This window comes from Cuculus canorus, chromosome 15 (genome assembly GCF_017976375.1).
Source record: "Cuculus canorus isolate bCucCan1 chromosome 15, bCucCan1.pri, whole genome shotgun sequence".
Lineage (NCBI taxonomy): Eukaryota > Metazoa > Chordata > Aves > Cuculiformes > Cuculidae > Cuculus > Cuculus canorus.
This window is the reverse complement of record NC_071415.1, coordinates 10,972,638-10,999,045: the sequence shown is the minus strand read 5'-3', so window position 1 is coordinate 10,999,045 and position 26,408 is coordinate 10,972,638. Positions and strand designations below refer to the sequence as shown.

Sequence of the window (26,408 nt, the reverse complement as noted above, 5' to 3'; positions counted from 1 at the left end):
GGGCTCCCGTTAGGCTTCAAATCTAGAGCCGGTCTGCGAGAAGCAAAGTTTGGGAAAGAGAGGCTGTGCAGCTTCCCCCACAAACCCACATCGCGGGTGGGATGGAGGAGGGCACTGCCGGGAGGGACCTTCCGCTGCAGACATGGCTTTAAGCACCGCAGCGAAGGCCGGACGAAGGGAGGATGTTCATCGCTTCCTATAAACAGGTAGAAATCAAAGCTGCGCAGGAAACGCGGAGCAGCTCCGATTGCCACGCGCTCGCCCTCGCTTCTCAGCAACAACCAGCAGGGAGGGGGGGTCACCGGCACCGCCGAGGGGGGCTGTGTGGGGAAGGGGCTGCGCCGCAGCAGGGAGGACTCTCTCCTGCTCTCCCCCACCCCCTTTCACTTTCCAGACCATATTCTGTATTCACCATCGCTCCTGCAAGGAGAAGGTTCCCCAGCCTTTCCTCCCCCGACAATGCACACGTCCTGGTTTCCATTTAAAGGAGTGACTGGAAACCATTTTCTCTCCCGTTTTCCTTGGGAGCATGTGGAACACATTAAGCTTTTCCAGGAGGGTCAAACCGGTTTTGCCTTAAAACTTGCAGTTTTCAACCGCGCAGGCTGAAATGTGGCACCGCTCCTGCCTGTTCGCCCCTGTCGCCCATCGTTATCCCAGTGTCAAGCCACAAGGTCGGGCTGGAAGGATAATGTTTCGGCTGTAAAGAAAGCACAGAGGTAAAAGCCAGAGTGCACAAATTTATTTACAAAAATTCAAATTACAATATGAACAGGAACTTTTTACACACAGAATATTAGAACAGGTTACTACCAGAAAGTAAAGAAAAATATTTTTGTTTTAGTTTGTTGGTTTTTTTTTTTTTTTTAATAAACCACCTATTTCTTTTCAGCTATCGTTATACAAAGTCGCAGAACATGCACATCTTTACAGGGTTTCTTTCTTTTAATACAACGTTTTGCTAAGTGCAAATACTAAGTTTCTCTCTCCACCTTTAAGGCAAGTAGAACGGGACGCTGCAATCAACCATACCGAGTACCTGTTACGGATCAGCCCGGGCACAGCGACCTCCCTGCCGCCTTCGAAAGGGCAAAGGGTTTCAAGGGCAGCAGCGCAGGAGGGAAAAGGGGATGCAGGAATCGGGGCAGACCACAAATGGCTCCATCGGAAACCACAGCTTCTCGAGGTCTCTGGGGTTAGAAGGGAGGAGCAGCACGTGCTGTGGCTGTAGCGTATTCCGTGGTGAAATGCCTGTTTCCTCAGGGAGAGAAGCAGCACTGGGAGCCCCACGTCGCCCCAGGGCCACGTGCAGAGCTGAGCCCATCGCTCAGGGCGCTGGGCATCACGGAGCAAGCATCATTTTCTCAGACACAAAAAACCCCGTGGTTTTGCAGGCGACATGGAGACAGTGGTCTCTCCCCTTCTACATCTTTCAGCCTCCTCCACAACTGTTGCGCCACTCAGGACGCTCACATCCTAACCACGAGGATGAACCGCAGACACCAACCTCCCCTTGCCACCTCTGCCCGACACTTCTCCATCTCTCACTCCATCCTTGCACATCTCTCTGCCAAAGCTATTCTAGATGCCCGTACATCTCCAGACGCCCACCAAAAGATGGGACCGGACCATCTTTTTGCCAGTGCTCCCAGTTATGAGGCTCCACGGGACACTGACAGCAGTTGTGCCATGTTTGTGCTGTCATCTGGGCCACTGGTTTGGCAGCTGAGCTGTGCCCCGGCTGCCCAAGCGGGAGCTGGGGGACAGCCCTACCCACCCTGCCGGGGGAAGGCACCCGCTCCAGAAGCCCTGGAGCCACAAGATCTTGGCTATTAAAACCTCAGGGCACGCCCCTCATGCCTCTCCTGCCCTGGGTCCGCTTTCTCACCACTCACTACGCTGTGAACACAGCCCTCGCTCCTCAGATCTGAGGGGACAGCTTGGCTACCGCGGGAATCACTCGGTGCAATGTAGGATTTAAACCTGGCTAAACCCAGTCGAACAGCAAAGCAATAAAAGTTCCTGCGGCCCCAGACTACTTCTAGAAATAAATTAAAATGAAGGAAACGCAAGCGGTGAGGGAAAACCGTGTGGTTACTGATGCTGGAGAGACCACAGCACCAAGGAGCTGGAGCAGAGCACTCTGCAGGGTATGGTCAGCCCATAGGCAATGCGCAAGAGTGGATAAATTGCTGACTGAGCTCCATGAGGCATGGAAGTCTCCTCTGGGAGACCCTCCTGGGGACAATGGTGCTGTCCCAGATCCTGATGGAAGCTGCCTCGCTCCAGGAGCATCCCACCGACTGCCCTGTGCCCACTGCTCACCGCATGCCCGAGGAGACGCCGTGCCGAGAGTGGCTACGGAGAGCCACAAACCCGAAGCCGTGAGGTGGAGGCAGGGAGTTTTACCTGAAAAGCAAATCAAACCAAGAGACACCTGAATGCTCAAACATGGGGGGAAGAATGGAAAGGAAGGGCACCCAGTGGGTTCCCAGCAGGACAAAGCAGGATGCGGCCCAGACCAAACCACTTGGGGAACAACAGCACAAGTGGGCTGTTAAAACCTAATCAGCCTTTCTGGGAGGAGGCTGCTCCTTCTCCAACCATTTTCTAAAGGGGATCTGTACCAGATGGCGCAGCCAAGAGCTGTGGGGAAAGGGCTTTGTGCCAAGGCTCCTCCTGCAGCCCAGCAACTGCACCCCCAGCTTCTCACAAGGAAGTTTTGCTTTTCCCAAATCCTCACTTCCTAAGCCCAGCAATATTTGTGTTTACCTTTTCACACACTTTTCCTGAGCCAATTCAGCCAAAACACACGTTTTCAGAAGTTAAGCGCCGCGGAAGCAGCCCGCTTCCTGCAGCAGGAGGCTGCAGCCGCCCGTTTGGTGGCAGGGGGGTGGCTAAAGAGGCTCTTGGCTCACCACATGCACAACTGCACCGGTAGCTGCTAATTCTTCTGCTACAGCACATATTGCACACCACTGCCTACGCATCTAAGCAGGTATCTGCCCAGGGAGTTTCTGCAACAAAGGGTGTAGCTTCGGCTCTGTGTGCTCCTACCAGCTGTTTGAGAGCTGCTGCCAGAAGCAGGAGGAGTTTCAGGATGGCGGATGAGAACTGCAAAGTGAAGGCCACGTTCTGGAAACTGAGAGGGACGCACCTCTAGGGGAAAAGAACCTGAGCCCTTCAAAAGGAGTATGTTCAGTTAAAGATCAGGGTGCTACTTGCTAAAGCCCCGAGACAGAATGTGGCTCTGAGCTTCCTACCAACACCTCAATGAGATGGTTGCTGCATCCCCTCACGCCGCTTGCAGAGTGAGAAAAGCTAAAACCATTAGATGGACTTTATTCTGTATGATTTTTTTTCTGCTGGGAGGTGATAGCAGGTTACAAGGATACTGGGGAACATGGGATCCCCAGCCTCGTGCCTCTCTACAAGCAGGCGGTTAGAACAGCTGACTCCTATAATCTTGTTCCTGAAGGTCTTACTCAGATGCCAAGTCTCTCCTCCCTCCCCCAAGACTCATTTAACTGTGCAGCAGCTGCTCTGGCAAGCAGGAAGGCAGGATTTTTGGAAACTCCCCGAGGAATGGTTGCATCCCTGCACTCCGTGAAGTCTCACTATCCCTCCTAACACTTGCCTGAACAGTCTTTGCCAAATCAAAATATATGGAAGGCCAACACAGGGAGAGACCCTTGGAAAGAACACCAAGGCTGAAATGTCTGATAGCAAATGTTCGGAGAAGCTCTAGAGAGGGGTGTAGTGCAGGTAGGCACGAGTCAGAGTGGATCCCCTTGCAGCTGGCTAAACCCAGAGGGGTTGGAGAAGGAAGGAGGTGATGTTACTGGGGTGGCTTTGTCCTGCAGTGACTCTACACCAAGTATTGTTTGAACTGGGTCAGAACCGGTGTCGAGGCTGAGGGCCAAAGTGCATAGGCAAATTGTGCTCCAGCTGAACGTTGATCTGGGGAAAATCATAATTCCCCCTCATGTTGGGCAACGGGGGGACATAGGGGGCAGGGATGGGGCCAATGTTGAGGGGGATGTTATTGTACAGGGGACGGACAGGAGGGAGTGGGAAGGGAGGGTGCACAAAGGGGTAAGGGGGTATCTGGGGTTGATGAAGGTTCTGAGGAACAGGTCTGGGGATGACTTCAATTCTCTGAATTTTCTCCACGGGCTTTTCTATAGGAGGGCCAATCCTCTTGAAGCTGTTTTCTGCAGGGAGAGGAGAGAAAAGAACCAGTCATCCCACAAGCAAAAACTCTCCAAGCTTGGTGCATGGTCTTATATTTGCAATCCTCCATGCCCAGCACCTTCTTTAAGCATGCTCTCTCCATCACTGCTTGCTCCCTCTTTGTGCTCCAGGTCCCGTGGAGCACAGCACTAGCTGTCCTTTCATCAATACCACATCACAAAAGGGGAACATCTTCTTCCACAGGGAAGGGAAGCAGCCCCTTGCATGCCCCTGTGTCCCCCACTACAGAACACAGACATTACGCTGCCCTTCAGCTTCTTTGCCAAGTGGAAAGGAGACCGGTCTGTGCATCCATGACCTCCCAGCACCAAGGGAGAGCTGGACACAAGCCTTGTGTCTCCCCTCAGTCCCAGCTAAACCCTGCAAACAACAGCACCTTAAAGCTAGCCCGGTTCCCAGGAAGAACAGCGTGATGGGCTTGCATTCCTCTCCAGAGCAAGACCTGGGTGATGCCTGGTGCAGCACAACAACGCACAGAGAAGCCTGCAAGCAGTCAGGCTGTGGGAAAAATCCAAGGAAGATCTAGAGCCTTGTTAGTATACCAAGGATCCCTGTGCTCTCCGGTCATCCTCAGGCTGATCACAAAGCAGAAGTAAAGACTGTGCCTTACCTCCATTTTTCTTCCTTTGCTCCTCTTCAGCCTCTTTCTGAATCTCCTGAATTATCTTCTCATCATCTTCCTAGAAATCACAGGAGTATCAAGAGTCAGCGGGCCAAGTCCTGCTGCAGGCTCCTACGCTCTCAATACTTTTCTTTTCAGCACGTGTTCGCACAGGAATGAAAAGGTAAATTTGGCTGAATCATCACCCTCATTTGGGGCTGACCCAGGTTCAGCCCAAAGCGAGGCCACGATGGGGGACTGCAGTACGAGCCACCTGCACGGAGCCAAACCTATTCTACAGAGTATGACGAAGAGGCTTGGATCAGCTTTCCAGGGAGATCAGGGCTAAAATTCATTGACTTGATGGAAACCAGAGAACTGCAACCCAGCTCCTCCCAACTGAAGAGTTGCTGGAGAGCTGTTAATCTTTTAAATGGCAATAGTCTATTAAATATTTACATTATGCTAGCACTTCTAGAGTTTTTGGCACAACAGCTGGAATTAACACAACTTAAAGCCTGGCTCCAGTAGCTAAACGGTGACATGACGAGGCCATTTAGATCTTATCTGTAATGCTGAGGAGGGCATAAATCATAATATATTTCTTTAATGTCTATCTAGAGCTTATAGCAAGAATATTCAGACCCACTGCTCAACAAGAACCTAAGAGCAATCCAGAAACTGAAAGCCTCCTGTCTCTAATCATCTTCAGTTTTCTCAACCCAAAGTAGCAGCAGGGAGACCAAAGGACACAGCGAAGCCTCATGTGGCTGCAGGTGTCTATAGAGGTGGCATTTACACCACCTTTTATTAGGCTAAGGGAGCACAATGGACAAAGTCCTGGAAGACAACTATGAAAGTCCTCAGTTAGGAAAGGCTTGTCTGGAGGGCTTGGCCATGGGCACCAGGAGCCCATGGGGTCCAGGCAGCGGTGAGGCTTCAAGCAAGGCTACGCTAGCATGAAGCTAGCACTGGCATGAAAGCAGAGAATCACCCTGATCCATGCTTCAGCACCAGCTCTCCACTCCCAAGGACGGCTGTGAAAAATGAGTTTCTTCGCTGCACCACAGCATGCAACAGCTCTCAGTAAACAACCGAAGAGACAACTCCCCTTCCGTGCCCGGCAGCAGATGCTTCTGCTGGCCATATGTGCAGCGATGGCTGCAGAGGTCCTCCCGGTCTCTGCAGGGCTGCATCTGCTGCTGCTTCACGTCCATTGGGATGAAACACTACCTGGCACTTTCGGAAAACAAATGAGAATCGCTAAGCCTCCTAGACAGTGTTTGTACTCTTGGTGTTATTTATTAGGGAAGGCGGCCAAGAACAGGAGCTGTTGGATGACACACACCACCTGCGCCAGGCATCAGCCTCTCTGGCTCTACCTGCACGCAGAGCAGCATTCGGTTTGCTTCAGCACTTCATCTGCAAGCGCTGCAGGTGGAGCAGGAGGGAAACCCCAAGCCCAACGTACCCCACAATGTGCAAGACCCTGCTTTGTTTCATTTGCCCTCATTCCAGTACCGCCAAAACCCATCCATTTCTTCCTAAGCACTCTTAATGTGGAAAATATCCTCTATTTTGAAGAGTGCTCTGGGACTACATTCAAAATGTGCTTCATGTGTGCAGCTACGTTGAATTTATTTTAAGTCTAGCCAGCTTCCCAGTTCCAATCTCACCGTCCTGCACGTGTCTAGCAGCAACGCCTGGGAGGCTTGCTAAGATGTCCTCTCCTTCCGCCACCAGATAAGGTTTCCCTGAGAGACTGAAGTTATCTTAATCTGCAGAAAGCCAAACTCAGTCCTTCCCTCCCTTTCATGACTCTGTGAGTCAATGGTTAAAATTAAGACTTTCCAGCACATGCTCACTCTCTTCTTTCCTCCAAGCAGGCTGCTTCCATGGGCTGTTAACTACAGCCTATCCATCTCCATAAAAACTGCTGAAGAATGGCTCTTCTGAGCCTCTACAGAACTTCTAATTACCCTCCAAGTATCAGATTTCGATGTTCTCTGGCTGAAAAACAGCCTGGGCATGCTCTGCAACAGGCAGTCAAACATTCTCCGCTCCTTTTCGGCCTGAGCAGCGCTTTCAAAGGGTGGCCCCAAAGCCACCTCAAGATTTCAATTGTTTCGATCTTCATAGAATATTTTTTGCAATGCTGTTGAAAATGGAGGTACCCACCTCTCCCATCTGATTGCTGCTTTCTGCAAAAGATGCTCCTGAAGGGCTTTTTTAGCTATATGACAAGTAAGAAAAAACATATTTCAAGCTCAACTGAACAAGATTACCCTATCTCCTTTCCTTACACAAAGGCATAAACCCCACCTTAAACCTAGAAACAGTCCCTTCTAACTTAAAAAAAAAGCTTTTACTTTAAGTCTGTGATGAACCCTCCAAAACAGTGCTTCCCAGAACCCCCACCACTCGTGACGCTGCGGCTCCTCCACACCCCACTGTTGACACTCAAGTCCAGGGAATAAGACACATCAAACCCCACAACTTTACACGATCCTCCTGCCGCGAGGGTTACTCGACCCCCAGTTTAAACTGCAGCTGACCTCCATGCTAATGATGGATCGACCAAGCCATCTGCCCCTGGGGCTGGCGAGCCAGCTGCACGCACACCCAAGGTGATGCTGGCTTCAATTACTGCAGCTCCCAGAGCGCCGGGAAACGCTTAAGAGCAAACCCCCATCTGCCAGGTCTCCAAAAGACATCTATCTTGCAGGGACAACTTAAAACACATCCCCTCAAATGCAACAGCCAGAGATCCTGCCTCAACCCCACTGCCTCTTGGTCGTCAAGAAGGGGCAAACCTTGCAGCATGCCCTGGATGCCGAAAAACTGCCAAGAAGAGACCTAGATCGGGATGATGAATTCCTGACTACTTCTGCGAGTGCAAATCACAGCACAGGCACAATAAACCATAGCTCCAAGAAGAGAATTTATCAGCTTTGTTGCTCCTCTGCTGATAAAAATGTATTCCCACATTGAACATTTGAGAGTATTTATACTTAATCCCACATACCAAGCCTTAGCTTCGATTTTTTTGCATCAGTATTTGTGAAAACCTGGTATCTATCGGTACAGAAAGAACAAAAATACACAATACGCACCTTCCTACTTAAGGAACTGACATTAAATTTGGCAAGCGATGAATACAAAGCACACTTCAATACCTGCAGTATTTAGGAAAAATTCATGTCCCAGCTGGAACAAAAACCCCTGATGTGTGCACAGCAAGATAATTTTAGGATACTCCTAAACGAAAGCTGATGCCACAAGTTCTGGCTAATGCATATGGCACTGGTACAAATCGGAATTAAAACCCAGGTCTCAGTGTAAAACAGTGATTTTTGCAAAAATCCACTAATTCTTTGAGAAGTAAAGCCTGTTTTTTTTTTGAATGCACAGTTAATTGGAGAGGTGGCAGATTCATCTCGGGGTAAAGCACCCAACACCAGAAATTAAGTTTTCATTAGGGCACTCATGGCTGGCTGTCGTGGTAAGAAACCAGTCAATGTCACATGGGGTGGAGGCTGCAGCACAATTTCAAAAGCCTCTTGTGTCCGTTTTCCTGAGCGGGGTTCAAGTCCCTTAATAAAGGATTAGATTATAATTTTAATAGCCTGTTCACAGGCTGTGTGGATTGAAGGGATTTATCTTGTCAAGTTAACAGTCATCTTCCTGTCAGCTGCCTTGCCTGCAGGGGAAAAGAAAAAAAGAAAGAAGAAAAAAGGAAAAAAATCAACCCCCCAGACCCTGGCGGGGTCTCAGCACTGGCCAGCTCGCATGTTTTTTGAGCAAGGCTGTAACTTGGCTCCCCTCCTGAGAGAGAAAATGCAGGGCAATGCTACAGCGCGGCCCTTCCCCGCGCTCGCTGCATCACGGGAGAAAGGAGGTGGCCAAGAGGAAAATGTAAAGGATCGATGAGATCTATTCACCCTTCTCATCTGCAAACACTGCAGAAAGCAAATGCAGTTATTAATAACAGCTGCATTTTTAAGTGGCAAAACAGGACTGAGATTCACCCCAAACCCAACAGCAGGATGCTCTTCACAGGAACCATCCCCAGTGCCGGAGCAAAAACACATCCTGGCCAGGCTGAGAGGGTCTCAGCATGGAGGAGGCTTTTCCTTTCAGCCCTCTTCCATTGAACGCAGGGAATGGGGCAAGCATGGAGCCAATCACAGCAGAACGGATGGCTCGGGTCTGTGGATGGATTAACTAAAGAGCTGGGCAGGGTTGTTAAGCAAGGCACCTTTTTCATGGCAGGGAGGCCCATTTCAACAATGCTGGTACAGAGAAGGCACATCCAGCATCTACGCAGGGCCCTGCATGCTCGCAGAAAGAACTGCCGGAGGAACAACCAGGGCATCGGGAACAAGAAAACACAGCAGAAAGGAGATAAAAGCTCCCCAAGTCACACAGAGACAACCTGCCCCCAAATCAAACCTCCTCTGCCCAGAACAAAAGCGCCATCGACAAAGCTTTTGAAAGCTCTGTTTTGATCTACTGTGCTTCTCATTATCTTTAATTATTAAGTGTCACAGGAAAATGGCTGCCCGCCTCCTGAACGAGGGAAAACAAGAGACCTGGTAACTATTTCTAGGCTGCACAACCCCTCCCCTATCTTTACATAGAGCCTTTGCCACCACTGCCTCCCCCTTTCTGGCTTTTTACTGCGTTCTTTTTCCACGTATGTGTGGCCGCAGCCGTTATTAATAAACTTGAAATGATTTTTCACGACGGAGGCTTCCAAAGGACTAAGGCGTTTTGTTTCAAATCATTCCCAGCTCAGCTGCGTGGAGCCTGAGCAAGAACAGGCATCGGCTGTCTCTGGCGTGTTCCTCCATGCAGCAGGAAGCAGGGGATAAAAGCAGGCTGTGTTGTAAGTGGAACAGGGCATCCGCAGTGCTGCAGGAAAAGGGGGGCCAGGATGGGGATGAAGCACTTGCCGGCGTTTGAGAATTGCAGAGTTATTTTAGCAACAGGCATTCCATATGGATTGCTTTCTGTGAACACCCTGCATTAACGGTATGTTTGTGATTACGGTATTTTATAGCATGGTTAAAAAGAAAAACCCACACCCTAAATTTAGGGGTGCTTCCCTTCTCCAAACCCTAAAGACAGTGCTGGGTGCTTCATGCTTTTCCTTAATGCATTTGAAGTTTTACACAGCCTTTGCTCAGCATCTTCTGTTTATAATGCTAGAAGGAAGGATAACTGCAAACACCTTATAATGATCAGTCTCCTGCTTTGAACTTTACTGATGAGCGTTTGGGAGTGTTTTAAGAGTTTACGGAAAACATCTTGAACTTTAAAGCCAAAAAAGCTGCTATGCAATATTACTGATAGTCCAAAGATGAGTATTTAAAAATAAGACATATGAGAACAGAACCTTCTTACCAAAAGAATCGGAGTGCATTGGTCAAATGGCACCATGGGATTTGTACAAACCAGCTAAAACACACACATCAGCCTCAGGTTTGCTACAGATCCTTTGAAAACAGGGCAAACACAGCCCCCGAGTCGCAGAACCTGTTGTTTGCAGATCCAGTTCCCACTGCTCCATCCCAAGCTTTGTCTCTGGTGATATTGCATCAGCCCCTCCTGCAGCCAGCGGCGTCTGGGTGAGCAGAGCCAAAGCCAGCACGGACTGCACACGAGGACTTTTGGCCAAGCAGCTTACTGACAAGAGTTCTTGGCCCGTGTTCATATCCCACAGGAGTGCAAGGCACCAATTAGCTTTAAGAGAAATGCAGTGATTAAGCGATTACTGCCTGCTACCCTGGAAGATGCCGACCACAGCCCGGTTGCAGCTTGTCTCCGAGCCAGCAAATACTGCACCAGTACTTTTAAATTAGACTCCAGGCTGATTACAGCACAGGGACAAGATTTTAACTAACCCTTTATTATGGGAAATTCTGAAGCATCTGCTTTACTCTCTCAAGATCATTTGAGACAAAGACTAACGGATGCTGTAGTTCCTAGAGGACTGTCTTTAATTTGTTTTTAACCCAAGCTAATGACTAGGTTTATTTATACTTTTGTAAGAATCATTTCAGACTCAGAAAAAACCTAAACTTTTGGAAAAAAACAAAGGTTCCATATTTTAAAGAAATCTGAACTTTGCTGTAAATAATAAGGAGTTAGACCCCTCCACGAAGGTATGAAATCATCCAGGTCTGGTGGAAAGATGAAGTCTACATCCATGAAGAGTAAATGGACAAGACCATGGCACTGGTCTGCTGTGAAGATGGTTCTAAGGCCATACATGAGTATATCAGAAATCAGAAACAAAACCATCCCGTCACCCTCTGGTAGCCCAGCTTTGATGCCAAACGTATCCTCACCATATTGCAGCAGAGTCTAATGCACGGAGAGGAGCAGCAGCAACTAAGCAAAGGTTGCAAGTTCCACAAGTGACAAGAAGACCCAGTCTTGTCTTCTCAGCACGTGCATGCACACAGTAGGGCTGCAAACGTGCACAAGCCCAGAACAGATGCTCTCTTCCTATACGTGCAACATTAGCTGTCAACCAACTTCAAAAGAATAGAAGAAATTGAGCCAAAAGAAGAAACAGAGGAGTTGAGAAAGGCAGGAGAAGATGCTAGTGCAGCGGAGCTGGGAAGAGTAATCCCTCGGATGGACTTCGTCCCTAACGAAGCACAAGACACTACTGATACAATCGCCTTTTGCTCTTTCATATCCCCACATCAAGACCAAAATTTGCTCCCCCTCTTCACACCTACCACGTTAACTTCTACTTATGTGTCCTGTATGAGTGCAGATCACCCAGGTGGGACTGCGTTAGTGTCACTAAGCCCCTTACAAAAGCAGACAATGCATACAGGGATCACGTTTTCAGTCTCAGAATCCAGCAGTAGAGTTTCACATTGGTCTTCGCGCTGCAGCGAGGACAGTCACCCAGCTTCAACTCCTCAGCCCACTAGTGTCCCTTCCCCCCCAAAAAAAAAGAGCAAGCGGTGCCAGCTCTTTGCTGACGGTGGGAAATTTTTCTTTGCCACAACATTGGTTAATTAGAGAGCTGGGAAGGGCCTGGTGACAGTGCCCTCTTTGTGCTGCTTATTTATTTATTTATCTTAAAGTACAGTACGAGCTTTTTTGAGAGGCTTCATGTTTTCTCTGGCTCTGAACAAACGCCATCACACAGCACAATTAGCAGCCTGATGGGAACAAAGGATACCAGTGCTACCGAACACTGAATCGCATCCTGGTGGAAAGTGGGGAGGAGTGGGACAGGAATCCAGGGAGTGCATAACCAGGTGTCGGAAACACCACAGGGGTGCCTAGAAGGTGTCTGTGTTTGGTTTAACACCTCGCATTGATAGGATAATGCAGGGAATAAAGGCAGGCAAGCAGAGGACTAGGAAGCTTAGCTGGCTGGGGCCCTGCTGGGAGATCCCCAAGAGCTTTCAGGTGGAAAGGAGAGATTTAGAGTGGTTTTTCCTTGGCTCCACCCAAGTGCAGGATTTTGCACTTCCCCTGCAGAAAGAGGGGCTTATGACTGTCTGGCAAGTTGCAGCAGCTCCAGACAAAGAAGTGTTGGGAAAATCAAAGCTCTGACAAGCCCTGGGAAGGCTGATCCACATCCACAGGGCTCTACTGCTTTGCTGAAGTCAGGAAATTCAACTCCTGCTCCTACCTACACTCCTTCCAGATTTCTGGTACTGAAGAGCTCTGTTTGCAGAGAGGCTGCACTAAGTTTTCCCATGCTTGTCACAGCTACAAGCTGTATTAAGTTACTACCGCTTCCCTTACAGCTCAGTCCGTGCTCAGTTCTCCCTTTGCAGCTGGTGACAACAACCGTGAGAACAGACCCAACTGTAACTCTGGGCCGCTGGATCGCAGGCATTTTTCTCAGTCTCAAGACTTGCAGAGCCAGCAGCTGGCACCAGAGCGACACAACTCCCCTTGCCTCCAGATGCAAACCCGTACCACACAGCACCTCAGCTGCAAAACTAGGAACAAGTCCCAGTCATCCCATCACTGGCTACCGTGCCTGGTGCCAGCACACGCTCCCCACCAGCTCTTTCCTCAAGCCCTGCTCCACAGAACAACGCTCAGAGCGCTTCCAGCCAAAGCCTTCGTCTCACAGGAGCTAATTTTCCCTAAAGCAACACCAGTTCCTTCCAAGCCGCGGTCAGATGCGACTGTGCTGATGTAGGCTTCCAGTGTGTTTTTTAGCTGCCTTGGGAAAGAAAAAAAGCTGTACTGTCTAAAACCAGGCGTTTTCCTTGGGTGGAAGGCATGGATTTCAACACGCTGGCACTGAACGGTAATTAAAATCAGGGTGCGAATCATTCACAAAAGTCTTTCGTTACTTACTGTGGGATCTGTCCAGAGAGAGCACTTTGCGCAGTCCTGGCAGGGCGCCCCGGGCGACCGAGGGTGTTGGCAGAAGTGGTCGTACCCGTTAATGGCAGCCCGGCAGAGGTAGCACATCTGAGCACCGCAACGGCAGGACATGCGGTTGCAACCCTCCGATTTAATTAGGCCAGTCCCACACTTGTGGCATTTTCTAATTCGGGCGGCTGTCATTTTCTCTTCTCTGCAGCGCAAGAGGAGGAAGAATAATTAGAGAAGGAATGTTTGCAGCCACCAGCCTGCTGTAAAATTACCATTACGCTATCCCAGCGATGTTTTAACCCCCTTTCCCAGTGCACCTCTCCCTCTCCTCTTTCCTCCCACTCCACCCCCACGGTCCACTGCTGTTCCAAGGAGGTTTGGGCTCAGCTCCACCTGGAGCCAACCCACAACAACTCAAAAACAAATTAAGTGAAAAAGTCAATCCCTGGCTGCATGCTGCAGAGCCGCTCCTGGTTTCCAGGCGAGCCAAATTGCCGCAGCGACAGGCTCCAGCTTGGGAGGAATTTAAGCTGTGAGTTGAAGGGGCAAAGGGCATGTGGATGCTTGACTTGGCTGCAGAGAAATACAGCCCAGAGATAAAGTTCAGGGAAAGCAAACCCTTGGCTGTCATTTTTTCCCTGTTTTTATGTTCGTCTGTTGCTCCAGCTACAAAGTTGCCACAATTATGTATATCTTTTTCCCAAATCTGGGTGCTACTCTCCAGTTTTATTTGGGTTTTCTTACACTTTAATTAGTAACTGAAAAATAACCACATCTTTCCCCACAGACTGGGCTTTACTCCTCTTATATTCCCTACATACATTTCCCAGAGGTTATGGCTTGAGGTTCAAGAGACTGAACCTCAAGAAAAGAGCACAAATGGAATTCAGGACAAAGCACGGTCCGTGTCCTCAGGAGACATCCTGGCAGTGACACGCGCTCCAGTGCAAAGGCTAAGCTCGCGGCAATACTATTTTGGCACAGAAATGGAGGAAAAGCTCAGTCATTTAATTAAAAGACTTATATTCCTAAGTTGTCATCGTAAGGGCCAATTTTCTGACCGCTGGAGATCACATTGCAATTTAATTCACAACCTAGAAGTGAAATCTGATGACAGAGGAGTAAAGAAGCTGTGTTTTCATTGAGGGAAGCACAGTTCTCTGGCTGTGCCGATCTGACAGTGGGGAACAATTGTCCTTAGCCAGGCACCTCCACCCAACTACTTTAGAGGACCTGCAAAGCCCACGTCCATTTGGGAGATGACAGGGAGGGATTTTTGAGGAGGATCACAGCAGCAAACCGGGCTCCAGCACAGCCCCACAAACCGTTCCATCAGCACAATCAGAGGGCAGGGAATGGGGAGGTGGGAATTTCAGCTGCCTTGCAGCTACCCAAAGCTCTCACACCATTATCTCTGGTATGACCTGCACCCAGACGCTTGGAGATATGCTAAAAATAGAGGGACAAAAACCAACTTGAGATTGACTTTCCTCCTAGCTGCAGCTGCTCTTCCCGACACCACTCCACAGGATGCTGCCGATGCAGAGTTTTTTTTGGAAACTTTGAGCAAGGCAGGAAGCTTGGCCTGAACTCCAGCTGTGCTTCCCTTTCCTTACGCAGGGCTTCAAAAGGAAGCTTTGATTGTATCAGGCAGCAAGACTCACGTATCCTCAGAAATGTTCCTGCTACGGGTTTTGAAACTGATTTTTTTCCTTATTAGGGACACGACAACTCGTTCCTCCTGCCTCTCACCCCTCTTTCCTACAGGAAAAGGAGTGGCAGGGAAAAGTCATATCACATCTGTGAAGATTTTGTTCTCAATTAGGGATTGCGGGATGAGCAAGCAAGAGTCATTCAGCCTCCCAGCGGTGGAGCTTTCCAGTCTCCACTCATGCCAGACAGACTCTAAATCTGATGGGAAGGGATTGTGGGCCATGTGGGCAAGTCCCAGTTGACTGCACAAGGCGTGCAGCTCCATGGATGAGCCTTCCCTCATTTCCTAAAGGCAGAGGATTTCGTCATTTACTGTAGCAACGAGAGAGATGAAACTTCACAAGATTTTAGGGAAAAACTCAGGATTTACACTAGTGTGATTCCAAATAAGACTCCATTCGGTAAGAATTCTTTCAAACTGGTTAGAAACAGAGATGAGCTTCTGTAAGAAAACACATCCCCTTCCATAAAGTCAGAAAGCAGTAGCTGAGCAAACTGCAAATCTAGAGTGGAGATGATGTGCAAAGGGCAATAATGACTTACTGTGACTTAATATGCTTATTTGCCTCTGTGAAACACTTCCCCTCTCCCCGGCAGCAGCACTAATGGGGGTTTCTCACCTCCGAGAAGAACCAGGTGCCAGCCTGCAGACATCAGGCCAGCCAGAGGAACCGGCTGGGCTGGTGACAATTCTCCCACGTTCTCAAATTACCAGGTGGATCTGCTGCCAAGTATCTTTCACAGAAAGAAATCCTACCCTGGGAGCCTTCTGATGCCTCAGCTTTGACATTCCAAGGACCTCCCTGATGGAAGGCAGTGACATCCAGCAGAACTTCAGGGCCTTTGCCAGTCACAAGAACCGAGGGGTTTCTCCCCTCCTCCACACCAGAGTGCATTGCTGTTACGAGTTCATCCACCCCCTCACTTTTGCCTTGTTGTGGGGTTTACTTACATGGACGTCCGGTATTTGATGTCATCCTTCTCAGCCAGCTGCTCACACGTGAGGTTCATGTGCTCCTTCCACAGGCCTTGGCACTGCCGACAAGTTTCCTGAATAGGAGAACAAGCATTAAAGGAAAAGAAGACTCAGCACACCGCTACAGCATTAGAAATCGGAAAAATTCCCTTCTCTTCCCCATCACACTGCAGGTTCTCAGCTGAGGATGGGACTGGCTTAAGGTATAGGAGATCTACAGGTCTGTCCTCCACTGGAGACATTCTTAAGTCCAACAAATAATGGGAAGGAAGAGATTTTTCAAGGCACAAGAACCCAAGCACAAAATGAGTACATTAATCCTAGTTGGCCTAAAACTCATGGAACAGCTACCAGGTTCACCGGTTACTTCATTCTGAAGACTGCAGAGATGAAAACATGGCACTAAGGGACATCAAGGTCATCTGTTCCCTGATGAAAATCCTTCACCTTCATATAAAGGGCTCCTACTTCACTGGGATGGAAACGTTGCAGCTGCATCAAAATCTCTGCCTCACCATACATGCAAGCAGATCTATATCATGCTTTGTAAAACCTCACAAAAATAAAGTTAAAGCAGTTTACGTGAGTGAATAGCTTAAAATGTCAGGATGTGGACAAATGCCCATAAATCAGAAGTGGGATATGAACAAATATTTATAAGTTTAACCAGAAGAGCTGAACTAAACTTAGAGCAAGTGACTGAACTCTCCTGTTGTTGTAAACTCTTCAGCAACAAGGCTCTAATCTGGGACTGGTAGAGCTGCGTGGAGGCACTACTGGCAAGGGAACTTGGACTAACATGAGGAACAGAGTTGATTTTGTTGGTTGGCTGGCCAAAGAAAACATCATTTTGTTTTGGGTCAAACAAGAGATTTTCCTTTAGTTTGATAAAGATTAAAAACCACCCAAATCAAACTTGGAAAAAACCACACATTTTATAATCCAACTGTTCCATCTTCAGGACAGCTGGGGCTCAGACTTTTAGATCCAACTTTCTCCCTCCTTGGCAGGAAAACCCATCCCACAGTGAAGCATTCTCTTCCCCTCCACAAAGGTCCCAAAAGAGCTTTGCCCAGCTCTGGTCGCACTATTAGTAAAAGCCAACGACTGCAGAGACAGATCCTTTCCGATTGCATTACCTTAATTTCATTTTAAAGAGGAAATTGGACATTCACATAGAGGCAATCACTTAAAGACACACGTAGACAGCAACACCCTTTTGACTGCAAATCAAACAAACAGGATGAAGATCGAAGCTTCCAAGGAAGCCACCTCTAGGAGGGGGTGCAAAATGTGGACTTGTTTGTATCTGTGCTTGCTGAGAGATGCATAACAGCTTGTGCTTTCATCTGGAGAATTAAAGGCTCCTCATCCTGGCTGGTAAGCCCGACGTGTTTGCAGACTGCAGGGTAAGGCTGTAGTAAGAGGAGAGCCAAGCCCGTGACTGTGTCCCAAATGCTCAGCAGAGGGTTTTGTGATCGCTCCCTTTGCAAATGCACCCTTTGGCAGGCAGACACTAGTTTTAAGGGGCAGTAAATGCCTTGGTTTTATTCATTCTCCTGAATCATTCATCATATCCACGTTTTCCTGCTAAAGCTGTTAAACCAGGCACCATTTTCTGTGCATTTGTTGGCAGCCACATCCAGCTGTCATCAGCACAGGAAGGTCAGACTTGGAGCCCGTCGTGAACTTTGATGAGGAACCACCTTCCCCTTTTAATCTCCATACCTGGCTACACGCTGTTCCAAGATCAGAAGTGCAAAGTGGGTTTCTTTGACATACACCAAGGGTTAAAAACAGTCCTTGGAGCTCTGCTACACAGCACCACTTTCACACACCAGCAACAAAGATTTAACAGCTTTCTGCCAGAAGGGTTGGCATGCTTTTCAGCCAGGAACCTACTATTCCCAATTACTTAACTCCAGGAGCCTCCTTCGCCACCGAATTAGAAACGATGCCCTTCTGGAGCAGATGGTGCTGCTTATACTTTCGTACCAAGTCATTCCCTTTGCCTTTTGCTACTGCCACCCTCTTCTCTGCTATTTAAAAACAATGGTCTCCCTTAGCCGAGGCTGCTGTCCTTTGCCAAACAGTTGTCTCCTAAACTCAGGAAAAGGGATTTCAGTACAGGCGAGGAGAAAGGGAAGAGGCATGGCAATGTAGGTTCCCAAACACCCTGGGATAGCATGAGATAGGAAGTATCTGGTTCTCCGTATTACTGTGACGGCTGTGCAGTGAGGGCCTTTGCAGCTGTGTGCCTTTCTGGGATGCCTCCCAAAACACGTTGGCCATGAGGGGCTGCAAAGTCACAGGCAGCTCTGCCTGCCTGACCCACCGCACCCTGTGAAGGAGCTGTCCCCATGGTTTTCTACCTCCGAGTGTCACCTGGTGCTGCCTCTGACTGAGCCATGTCCTCTCCAAAACAGAGGCAGAGGAAAATGGACAACACGTGCCATTAGCAGAACTCGATGCAACATCTCCCCTCGTTCTACCCAAGCCAATGGCACATTGTTGACAGCTCCAAGAACCTGTGTTGGACCCCTTCGTACCAAAGCAGGGAGAAACCCCACAGTACAGACAAAGGTGACTGCTCCAGCACCAGAACTGAGGTCACAGCCCTTGACCAAGAAAAGAAAAGTGACCTTTAATTTCCACTCCTAGTCAAAACCCAACCTGCTCGACTGATGAGGGCTTTGCATGTCTCACGTGATGACAATTTTGATCTCTACAGTTTCCACAAGAGGTCCTTTCATTTTAGAAACAGCTTTTTGTTTGATAAGGAAACATCCTCTGTCATTACCATATTAATTAACCTAAACACACAGTAGGATGGCTGGTTTTTCGCAACCAGCTTAGATTATTTGAATTTTAAGAGCAACATTGGCACAAAGACCGGCTACAGCAACACAAGGCAGCATCGAAACCCACACAAAGAGCGAGCGAGTCCTTCCCAGCCCTGAAATCTTCTACTCCAAGTATAGCAACCAAAAAGCAAGTCAATCACCCTGCCCAACTTCTTCAGCACCTTGTCTGTTAGCAAACCCTGGACTACTCACATGTAGGGGTACTTGATGTGGGAAGCACGTTTTGGTTTAGTTTCAACAGCTTCTAGGTTAAATTTGTCCTTCCTGGATGGCATGGATTCCATGTGTTTCTCCCATCTTTCCCCAGCCCACTCCTCACAGACAGGTACAGCTAACAGCTCACGCTTTTGGTGCAAGGGGCAGAGCATTGGCAGAAGCCTTGGAATTAGCAAACGGCTCCAAACCAGGCACGGAGGCAAGAGATTAAGTATCTGCTGCCTGTTACATCTGCTTGAGCTTGGCAGGCAGCCTGGGACAGTCCATTAATGTGCCAGGCTGGGACAGTAGAGAGGAGGATGTGATGGAGAGGGTGTTTAATCGCACACTGTAATCTTCTCACTGTACATCTGTTAGAGGTAGTGGCTCTGTTTCCTCTTGCTGGCCGCCAGGAAGCAGCCAGGATTAACACAAACATGTTTGGGTTCAGGAGGATCCTTTGTTCCCAGGGTCAGTGGTGCGGATGTGCAGCTTTCTGTGCTCAGGGCCAGCCTGGCTATGGGTGGCCAGTTTGCTTTTAGCTTGCTCATCACAATCCTTAAACGTCCTTGTTAATTGTCCCAGCACCTAATGAAGGCAGAAGAGAATTTTATGCAAAACCTACCACCTTCCTCAGCACTTCTAATAGTTCTTGTAATGGATGTTACAGTTTTAAAACACAGCCTAAACTTTAACTCCGCTATCTACTAAAAATAACTCTAAGGTGCAGCTCACATATTGGGGTGGGGAGGGAAAAAGCCCCAAGTACTCAACTTCTCTCTGCCAGTCTCCAGGTCCTTTTGGCTCCGGTCAGGCTGCCAGCAATGTCAATGGACCAGCTTTCCTGCTTTCAACCCAAACAAACGCCACATGGACAAAACCATCAGATGATACACACAGATCACAGACCGACTGCCCACGGCATTCCTGTGCGCCCGCTTCTTCTGTGGGAGTTTACACGAAGTCTTGTACTGATCGAGCAAAACGCAGAGGGAGGAGGGGAAGCTCAACTTAAACAACAACAGGCGATGGACTAGGCTGTCATCACCGCCCTCCAGCTCTCAGTGGTGGCTCTGAGTGGAGTCCAGCACCGGCCCCAGCTCTCCATATGCCGGTTAATTAAATCCTTTTGCCGCTGTGCCATGTAACTCCCTGCATCCCCAGGAAGGGCAAGTTGTACGCTCCAGTGGTCCCTGCCGATTGCATGCATGGTGACGTTTGCTGCCGAGTTCCCTGTTAGGAGTGAGAGGGAGGTAAAACATACTGTGTATCCCTTCAATGCTCACTGGGACAGAGCCCTGGTGATTGATTCTCTGCTTCCTCCTGTTTTCAGACACACAATAGCGCAGGCCAACCTCAAACAGGCCAAGTTTTACCCAAAAGCAGATGTGAATGCAATAGTCTTAGAATAGCACCTCAGGGCCAGTCCATACTGCGCGGGTTTAATTAAATGGTTGCAATTCCCAACCAGACACGTTAATGGGAAAACAAAGAACCACACAGTCTCCCTCCCCACAAAGTCTCCACTGCCCACAAGGCTGCACTGACCTTAACTAAAAATGGATGCAGAAGTCGCTAAATGAATGCAACCTTTAAGCACAGATAAGCTCTCATGAGCAAACTCCTTCGGGGCTGTTTCTGGGATTTCCTATGTGTTAAGCTAGGATAAAGAGGTTCTAATCCAGCCCAAGACAATCCATTTGTATGAGAGACCTTTGTTAGCGATGTACAAACGCCCAGCACAGGGAAGTGGGACCCGAAGTCCATAGGTACCCAACTGCTCCGTACAGAGAAGTGCTCCTTCCAGCACAAACTGCTGCAGCTGCTCTCTCGTCTGGGTGTAGCAGGAGAGATGGGCAACAGGTACCAACTCCAGCAGCACAAAATCCACGCAGCGTGGAGAAATGAACACTGTGCCTCAAATGGATGAGGGGGCAAGGAGCAAGTGGGTGGGAGAATGCGGGGGCCGAGTGGTTTGGGGCTCCCCCGGGTCCCTGAGCAGGGCTGTTCCCCAGGCAGCGCTGCCGCTCAGCGGCTGCCGGCCACACCGCAGCTCGGGCCCTGCGACAGAGAGGAGGAGAGAACGGCAAAGAGAAACCCAGGAAAAACAGAAGGCTCCTCTCCTTAGCTTGGCTATGATTTATAATGGGAGAGGAGAGGCTGCAGGAAGAAATATAGCAAAAGCACAAGGCTTGGACTAGGCTGCAAGAACATGCCAGGGTGTAAACACAGAGACCTACGAGCGACAGGGAGTTAAAAATTGGATAAGGAAAACATGCATTTATAGCCAACATCCATCATGAGAGCTGGTTAAAGCTTTTATGGCCGTATATTAAATTCCATTATCAAAAACAACGGCGCAAAACAGTGCCTCCTGTTTTGCATGTTAAATTGAGCATATTGCAGTCCCTCCCCATCTTTAAGAGACTAGAGACAGGCAGTGCCCTTTTGCTACCAGAAATGCACCAGCAGCCTGGTTCCCAGGGAAGTCTGGGTCACCTGTGTCAGAATCAATAACCAGAAACATGTGGTAACTCCTACCCCACATGTGCCTAAATCAGTAGGACTATTCTGTATCTGTAATTCAGAAGTTACCGAAACATATATACCAAACCACAGCAAGCTTTCCCCCTCCCCCGAGTTTGACTTTAAAAGGTCAGATCGACTGCTGGTTTAGGTGCAGTGGTTAGAGACCTACAGAGCAAAAATATCTGCAGCTTCACATAAAAAGTGCTGCTCAGCATCAAGATCACCCTGTAGGAGCTCAGAGGTGAAAACCGTGCTAGCACAAGAAATTGTTTACTGATCTCATGCTTGCTTACATGGAGCAAGAGAACAGTTCTTTGACTGAAAAGGATCATGCTTTAATTTGACCTTGTACAAAACTTTTAAATAATTTCATTATTTGTGATGTTTTGAAAGGTTTTTTTTTTCAAAGCTGCTTCCTCTCAAGCTCCAGAGGTGTGAGGAAGGTATCAAAAGGCACAGGCAGCAGTGAGCTGCACAAATGAGCCCTGGAGTATTTGCATTACACGCTCATCTCACCAGGATCCCTTCTGCTAAACCGAGAAACAAGTGTTTCTCATAAGGATAAGGTTTCCCCCCTCAAATAACATTTTTCAGAAGTTGTTCCCTGCCCTCAGCAGACTGATATCACACACAGCATCTCCCCAGCTCAGCCCACTGGGAAGGTCGGATATGGACAGTGTGGATCGGCTTTGGGACATACCCAGAGCCAGCCTGCAGTGCAGGTAGAGGAAACCACCGCTTGGTCACCCTATAAAGGCAGGGTAAATACAGCCTGTGACCTCACAACAAGACTGTGTCTAAATCAGCGTACCTGAGGTCATACTGCTCCTTCCTAGAGCTGAAAGTTAGGAGAAATTCAGTACATGCTACTGGAGACACATCTGTAGCTGTTAACCGGTTTCTAGATCTGCTGGACTGATTGTAGATAACAGCCTCGTGCCTTCCTAGCCAAGGTAAACATCGAAATACCAGCAGACGGGTTCAAAGCGCTCAGCAGCTGGCCCTCTTGCATCTCCCCAATGCAGATTGCCTTACCCCATTCAGCAGAGGAGATCGAAGGGATTATCCATTTAATCCTACGCACAACCTCACACAAAAAGAGATGCTGCTTCCACTAGCAGGAACTCTACATGATGAAATCTAGCAGGGTTAAACAACAGGGGTAACAGCTCTGGGACTGGGAGGAACAATAGAGACCATCAGGAAGGATCAGATTTAGATTTTGAGACAAGCAACCTGATTTTTAAAGAATAACTCTGGAAGGTCACTCAAGGGGTTGCACCCCATGACATCAAGGAGGTTGAGGTGTAACAAACTCATGGTATCTTATTTGCAGAGGTACCCGCTAACAATGCATTGTAAGATCAAGAGAAGGAACAATTACTAAAGTTAATTTTGAAATTTCCCTCTTACACCACCGCATGATAAATCCCCTGCCACCCCAGACAAATCCCTACCCAGGGCTTTGGGTGGCAGGAGCTGAAGAAACTCTCCCCGAGTCCTGTCCTGTTTTCTCTCCTGCTACTGTCTTCCAGATTTTACTAAAGTATGAAAGGATGGCACGAGGAACCCATTACAGATCTCCTCTCCTCCATCACCAGTCCCACGGAGACCCAGGTTTACGTAACACACCTATGTCCGCTTTTAATGAGTCTCTGCAATATGGCAATTTTGATGGTAATTTAGCAGCATTAACACACTCAGTTTCTAATTTTGAGCCTTTTTAACCATCCTCTAACCACAGCAGAAGTTAAAACTCCAGGTCTTTACACCAGCAAGGGGTGAGAAAAGGCAAACTGTGTGAGCAGAGCAACCATGCTGGTGAACAACTTTAGGCTGAGCCCAAATGCACCCGCACAAACTGAACAAACACAGTTTGCTTTGTTTGGGCAATGAAACCCGAATGAGGGGACACTCCACTAGTACTGAGCTCCTACCTTTAGGCTGGCCGTATAATAAAATAAATTGAAACATTGGGGAAGTAGCAAAATAAAATGAAAGCAAAGTGATACCTGGCCTTCTTGAAATCTCAGAAGTTGAGATGATTTATGGTTTTAATGCCTATGTGGTACAGTCACCTCTTATCTGCTGCTCCTGACAAGAGCTCTGTGCAGACAGTAAGAAGACAGCTTTGCAATCCCTGAGCTGAGCCGCAGCACACACAAGCCGCACCAGCCATACCTAGTATTTATAGCACAGATTTATGGCAGATAAACTGAAAATGGTCCTCTGAACTGCTAACCTCCACCTTCCAAATTCACTAACGTGACAGTGAGTCATTTGCAGCTCATTTGCTGCCTAAAATAAGCTAGCAGTAAAACCAAAGCCCGTGGCCCGTACCAGCAGCCTGCTGAAACATCCCAGTGAGAAAGAACGTCGTGTGAGATTCTAAAAAGCCAAAACCATCGAGAAGTGCAGCCTGGTGGAAGAGTTTACACCTGAAGCTCCGGTGCAGACATGCCCTGGATTTTCTTCTGCACCACAAAAGCTATTCAGTTGCCTGTTCAAAATAATAATGAAGATATCATGCAAATCAGTATGCACCAAAATAAAAAAAGTACTGAAAACTAATGAGGGAAACAGATGTGCCAGAGGCTCACAGATTCTTTTCAAGTCCCCAAACGATGTTTCCATTCCCTCCTGTACTTAAAGCACCCACCAGACCAGCTAAACACCAGCTGAAGGGGCAAAGAAGCCTCAAAACTGCAACTTAGGGGTGGTTTTCAAGCCCTGCTAAGGCTGATGGCCCTGCCATTTCAGCAGATGCAGTGTCCCACCTCCCCAGGGCAGCAAGGAGGGACAAGGACACTGGGAAGGAGAGCCAGTGAGAAAAGCAATGTCCAAAACTATTGGGCAGAGGCTGCAGCAATCAAAAGCGTCTTTTACCCAAAGCATGCCTTGTAATACGAGGGAAACACCTACTTTAGCCGATACCAGGCATACGCACAGTTACAGAAAAACGTGGGGCTTGGAAACACCTTGGAGTAAGAGGAAGACTGTCACAGATCTGCAGACACCTAAGCAATTAGCAAATCCAAGGGGACCCTCTCCACCCACACCAGCTCTGAACCAAAAGCTGGTAATCCAGCAACACAGGCTCGCTTCCATACAATCACGTGAGACTAGGCAAGCAGCATGGAAAATGAGACTGAAAACGACACCTCAAACCCCAAGACCTTTGTTGAGGCTCCAGTGCTGTGCAGAAGACAGCCCTTCACAACAGAAGTGAGACAGGAAGAACGCACTGCAACCCTCGGCGTTGTGAAATCCCAAGGCAAGCAGTTGCCTTCCTGTTACACTTACAAACACTGATCAGAAAGGCTGTTTCTCCTCCTTCCCTCTTGCTTCAGTAGAGGGCCCAACAAGTTTAATTAAAGTGCACTGCTCAACTATTTGCATAGCATGACTTATCTGTGAACCAGAGATGTTGCAAGCCTGTTTTCTGTAAAAGCCAACAAAAAACCCACAAGCCACTTCATCTCCAGGGATTCATTTGAGACGCAGCGATCGTTCCCAAGTAGCAGCAGTCATTTCTGCCTCAATACAATCACAAAAGCAAACCAAACTGGAATACTTCACATCATATCGCTGCTGTCAATTCAGTTTTGAGGACAGAACCCTGGGCCACCGAGGAATGCTACTGTTGTTGCAAGATGGGGGGGTCCACTGGGTGGACAATGAGGGTGATGAAACACTGGAATGGGTTGCCCAGATTGGTGGTCAATGCTCCACCCCTAGTAACATTCAAGCCCAGGTTGGATGGGGCTCTAAGCAACCTGATCTAGTTAAAGATGTTCCTGCTCCTGCAGAAGGGCTGGACTAGATGACCTGTAAAGGTCCCTTCCAACCCAAAGCATTCTGTGATTCTACGGGGGCTCACCATCACCACACGTGGATCATCTCCCTCCTCCTACACTCGTACAGTCAGAGAAAAATTACAAGAACTGCAAGCAAGCAGTGCTTTGGGACGGCTGAACATGGGTAAGGATAAAGATTGGTGCTTTGAGGGTCACCTTATCAAAACAGTAGATTATTCAGTTATGCTGTAAATGCCATTCCTCCAAAAGGATAAGTATGATACACTCAGTGGGGTACAAACTACAAAACTGCAGCGTGTGCGATACGGAAAGATTAAATCAACAGTTTTGGCAGCATAAATAAAGGACTTAGAAAGAGGGCTGGTTTCAGGCCTTTCCCAAGATCTAGTGCAGCTTACAGACCCACATTCTCATTTTCCTGGGACCTCTACTGTAAATACAAGGAGAGAAAGGAACAAAAAAAAGTGTGATCACAAACATACCATCGTTAAAACAGAGTAGAAGAACATGTGGATGCCACTGAAAACCTTTTCTAAACTGCTTCACCAACACACACAGAAGTGTTTAGCTCCTACTGACCTGTTTGTAAGCTCCAGGAAGAGGCTTTCCCTGTCAGCAAAATCCGCTGCCCTTCCTAGAGTCAACCACCTTTCTCCAGAAGTGAAGCCCCAGCCACACACCTGTGACTGGAAGTGGTGATGTAGCAAGGGGCGGCTGGAATTAAACTTACCAAGATGGTTGCATGATCCATCACTCACCTCGAACGTCCAGTTCTTTTGTTCAAAGGCAGGGAAATAGCAACCAGTTGGAGCAGGGCAAGAAGCAATGGAAGATCACGGACAGTACCGGGAACATCACAACTGACTCCTAACCAGTTACTCCATTTTATTCCCCTCTCCTAATTTCGGAGTTCAAGTGCTCAGTAAGAACGCAAACTCAAGCAGCAGCCAACAGCTTTTGCAAGGAAGAAACATGAGCTGCAGCCCTTAAAACTGGAGCAATTTAACTGATTGCCAAATGAGCCATTTGTATTCACGGCCTGAAACAGGATATGAAGCACTTTGTAGCAAGAAACAGGAGATTTGCTT

General features: G+C 48.4%; 1 protein-coding gene across 2 annotated transcripts in view; it reads right to left on the bottom strand.

Moving 5' to 3' along the window:
* Positions 1 to 731: 731 nt before the first annotated feature.
* RNF216 (ring finger protein 216) overlaps positions 732 to 26,408 on the bottom strand; it is a 79,926-nt gene continuing 54,249 nt past the window's right edge. For both annotated transcript variants that reach the window (XM_054080608.1, XM_054080607.1), the window contains exons 14-17: positions 15,891 to 15,988; positions 13,205 to 13,427; positions 4,865 to 4,934; positions 732 to 4,214 (exon numbers count right to left, since the gene is read on the bottom strand). In XM_054080608.1, the coding sequence (XP_053936583.1) occupies positions 3,895 to 4,214; positions 4,865 to 4,934; positions 13,205 to 13,427; positions 15,891 to 15,988 (711 nt within the window). In that variant the 3' untranslated portion in view covers positions 732 to 3,894. The remainder of the gene's footprint in view (positions 4,215 to 4,864; positions 4,935 to 13,204; positions 13,428 to 15,890; positions 15,989 to 26,408) is intronic.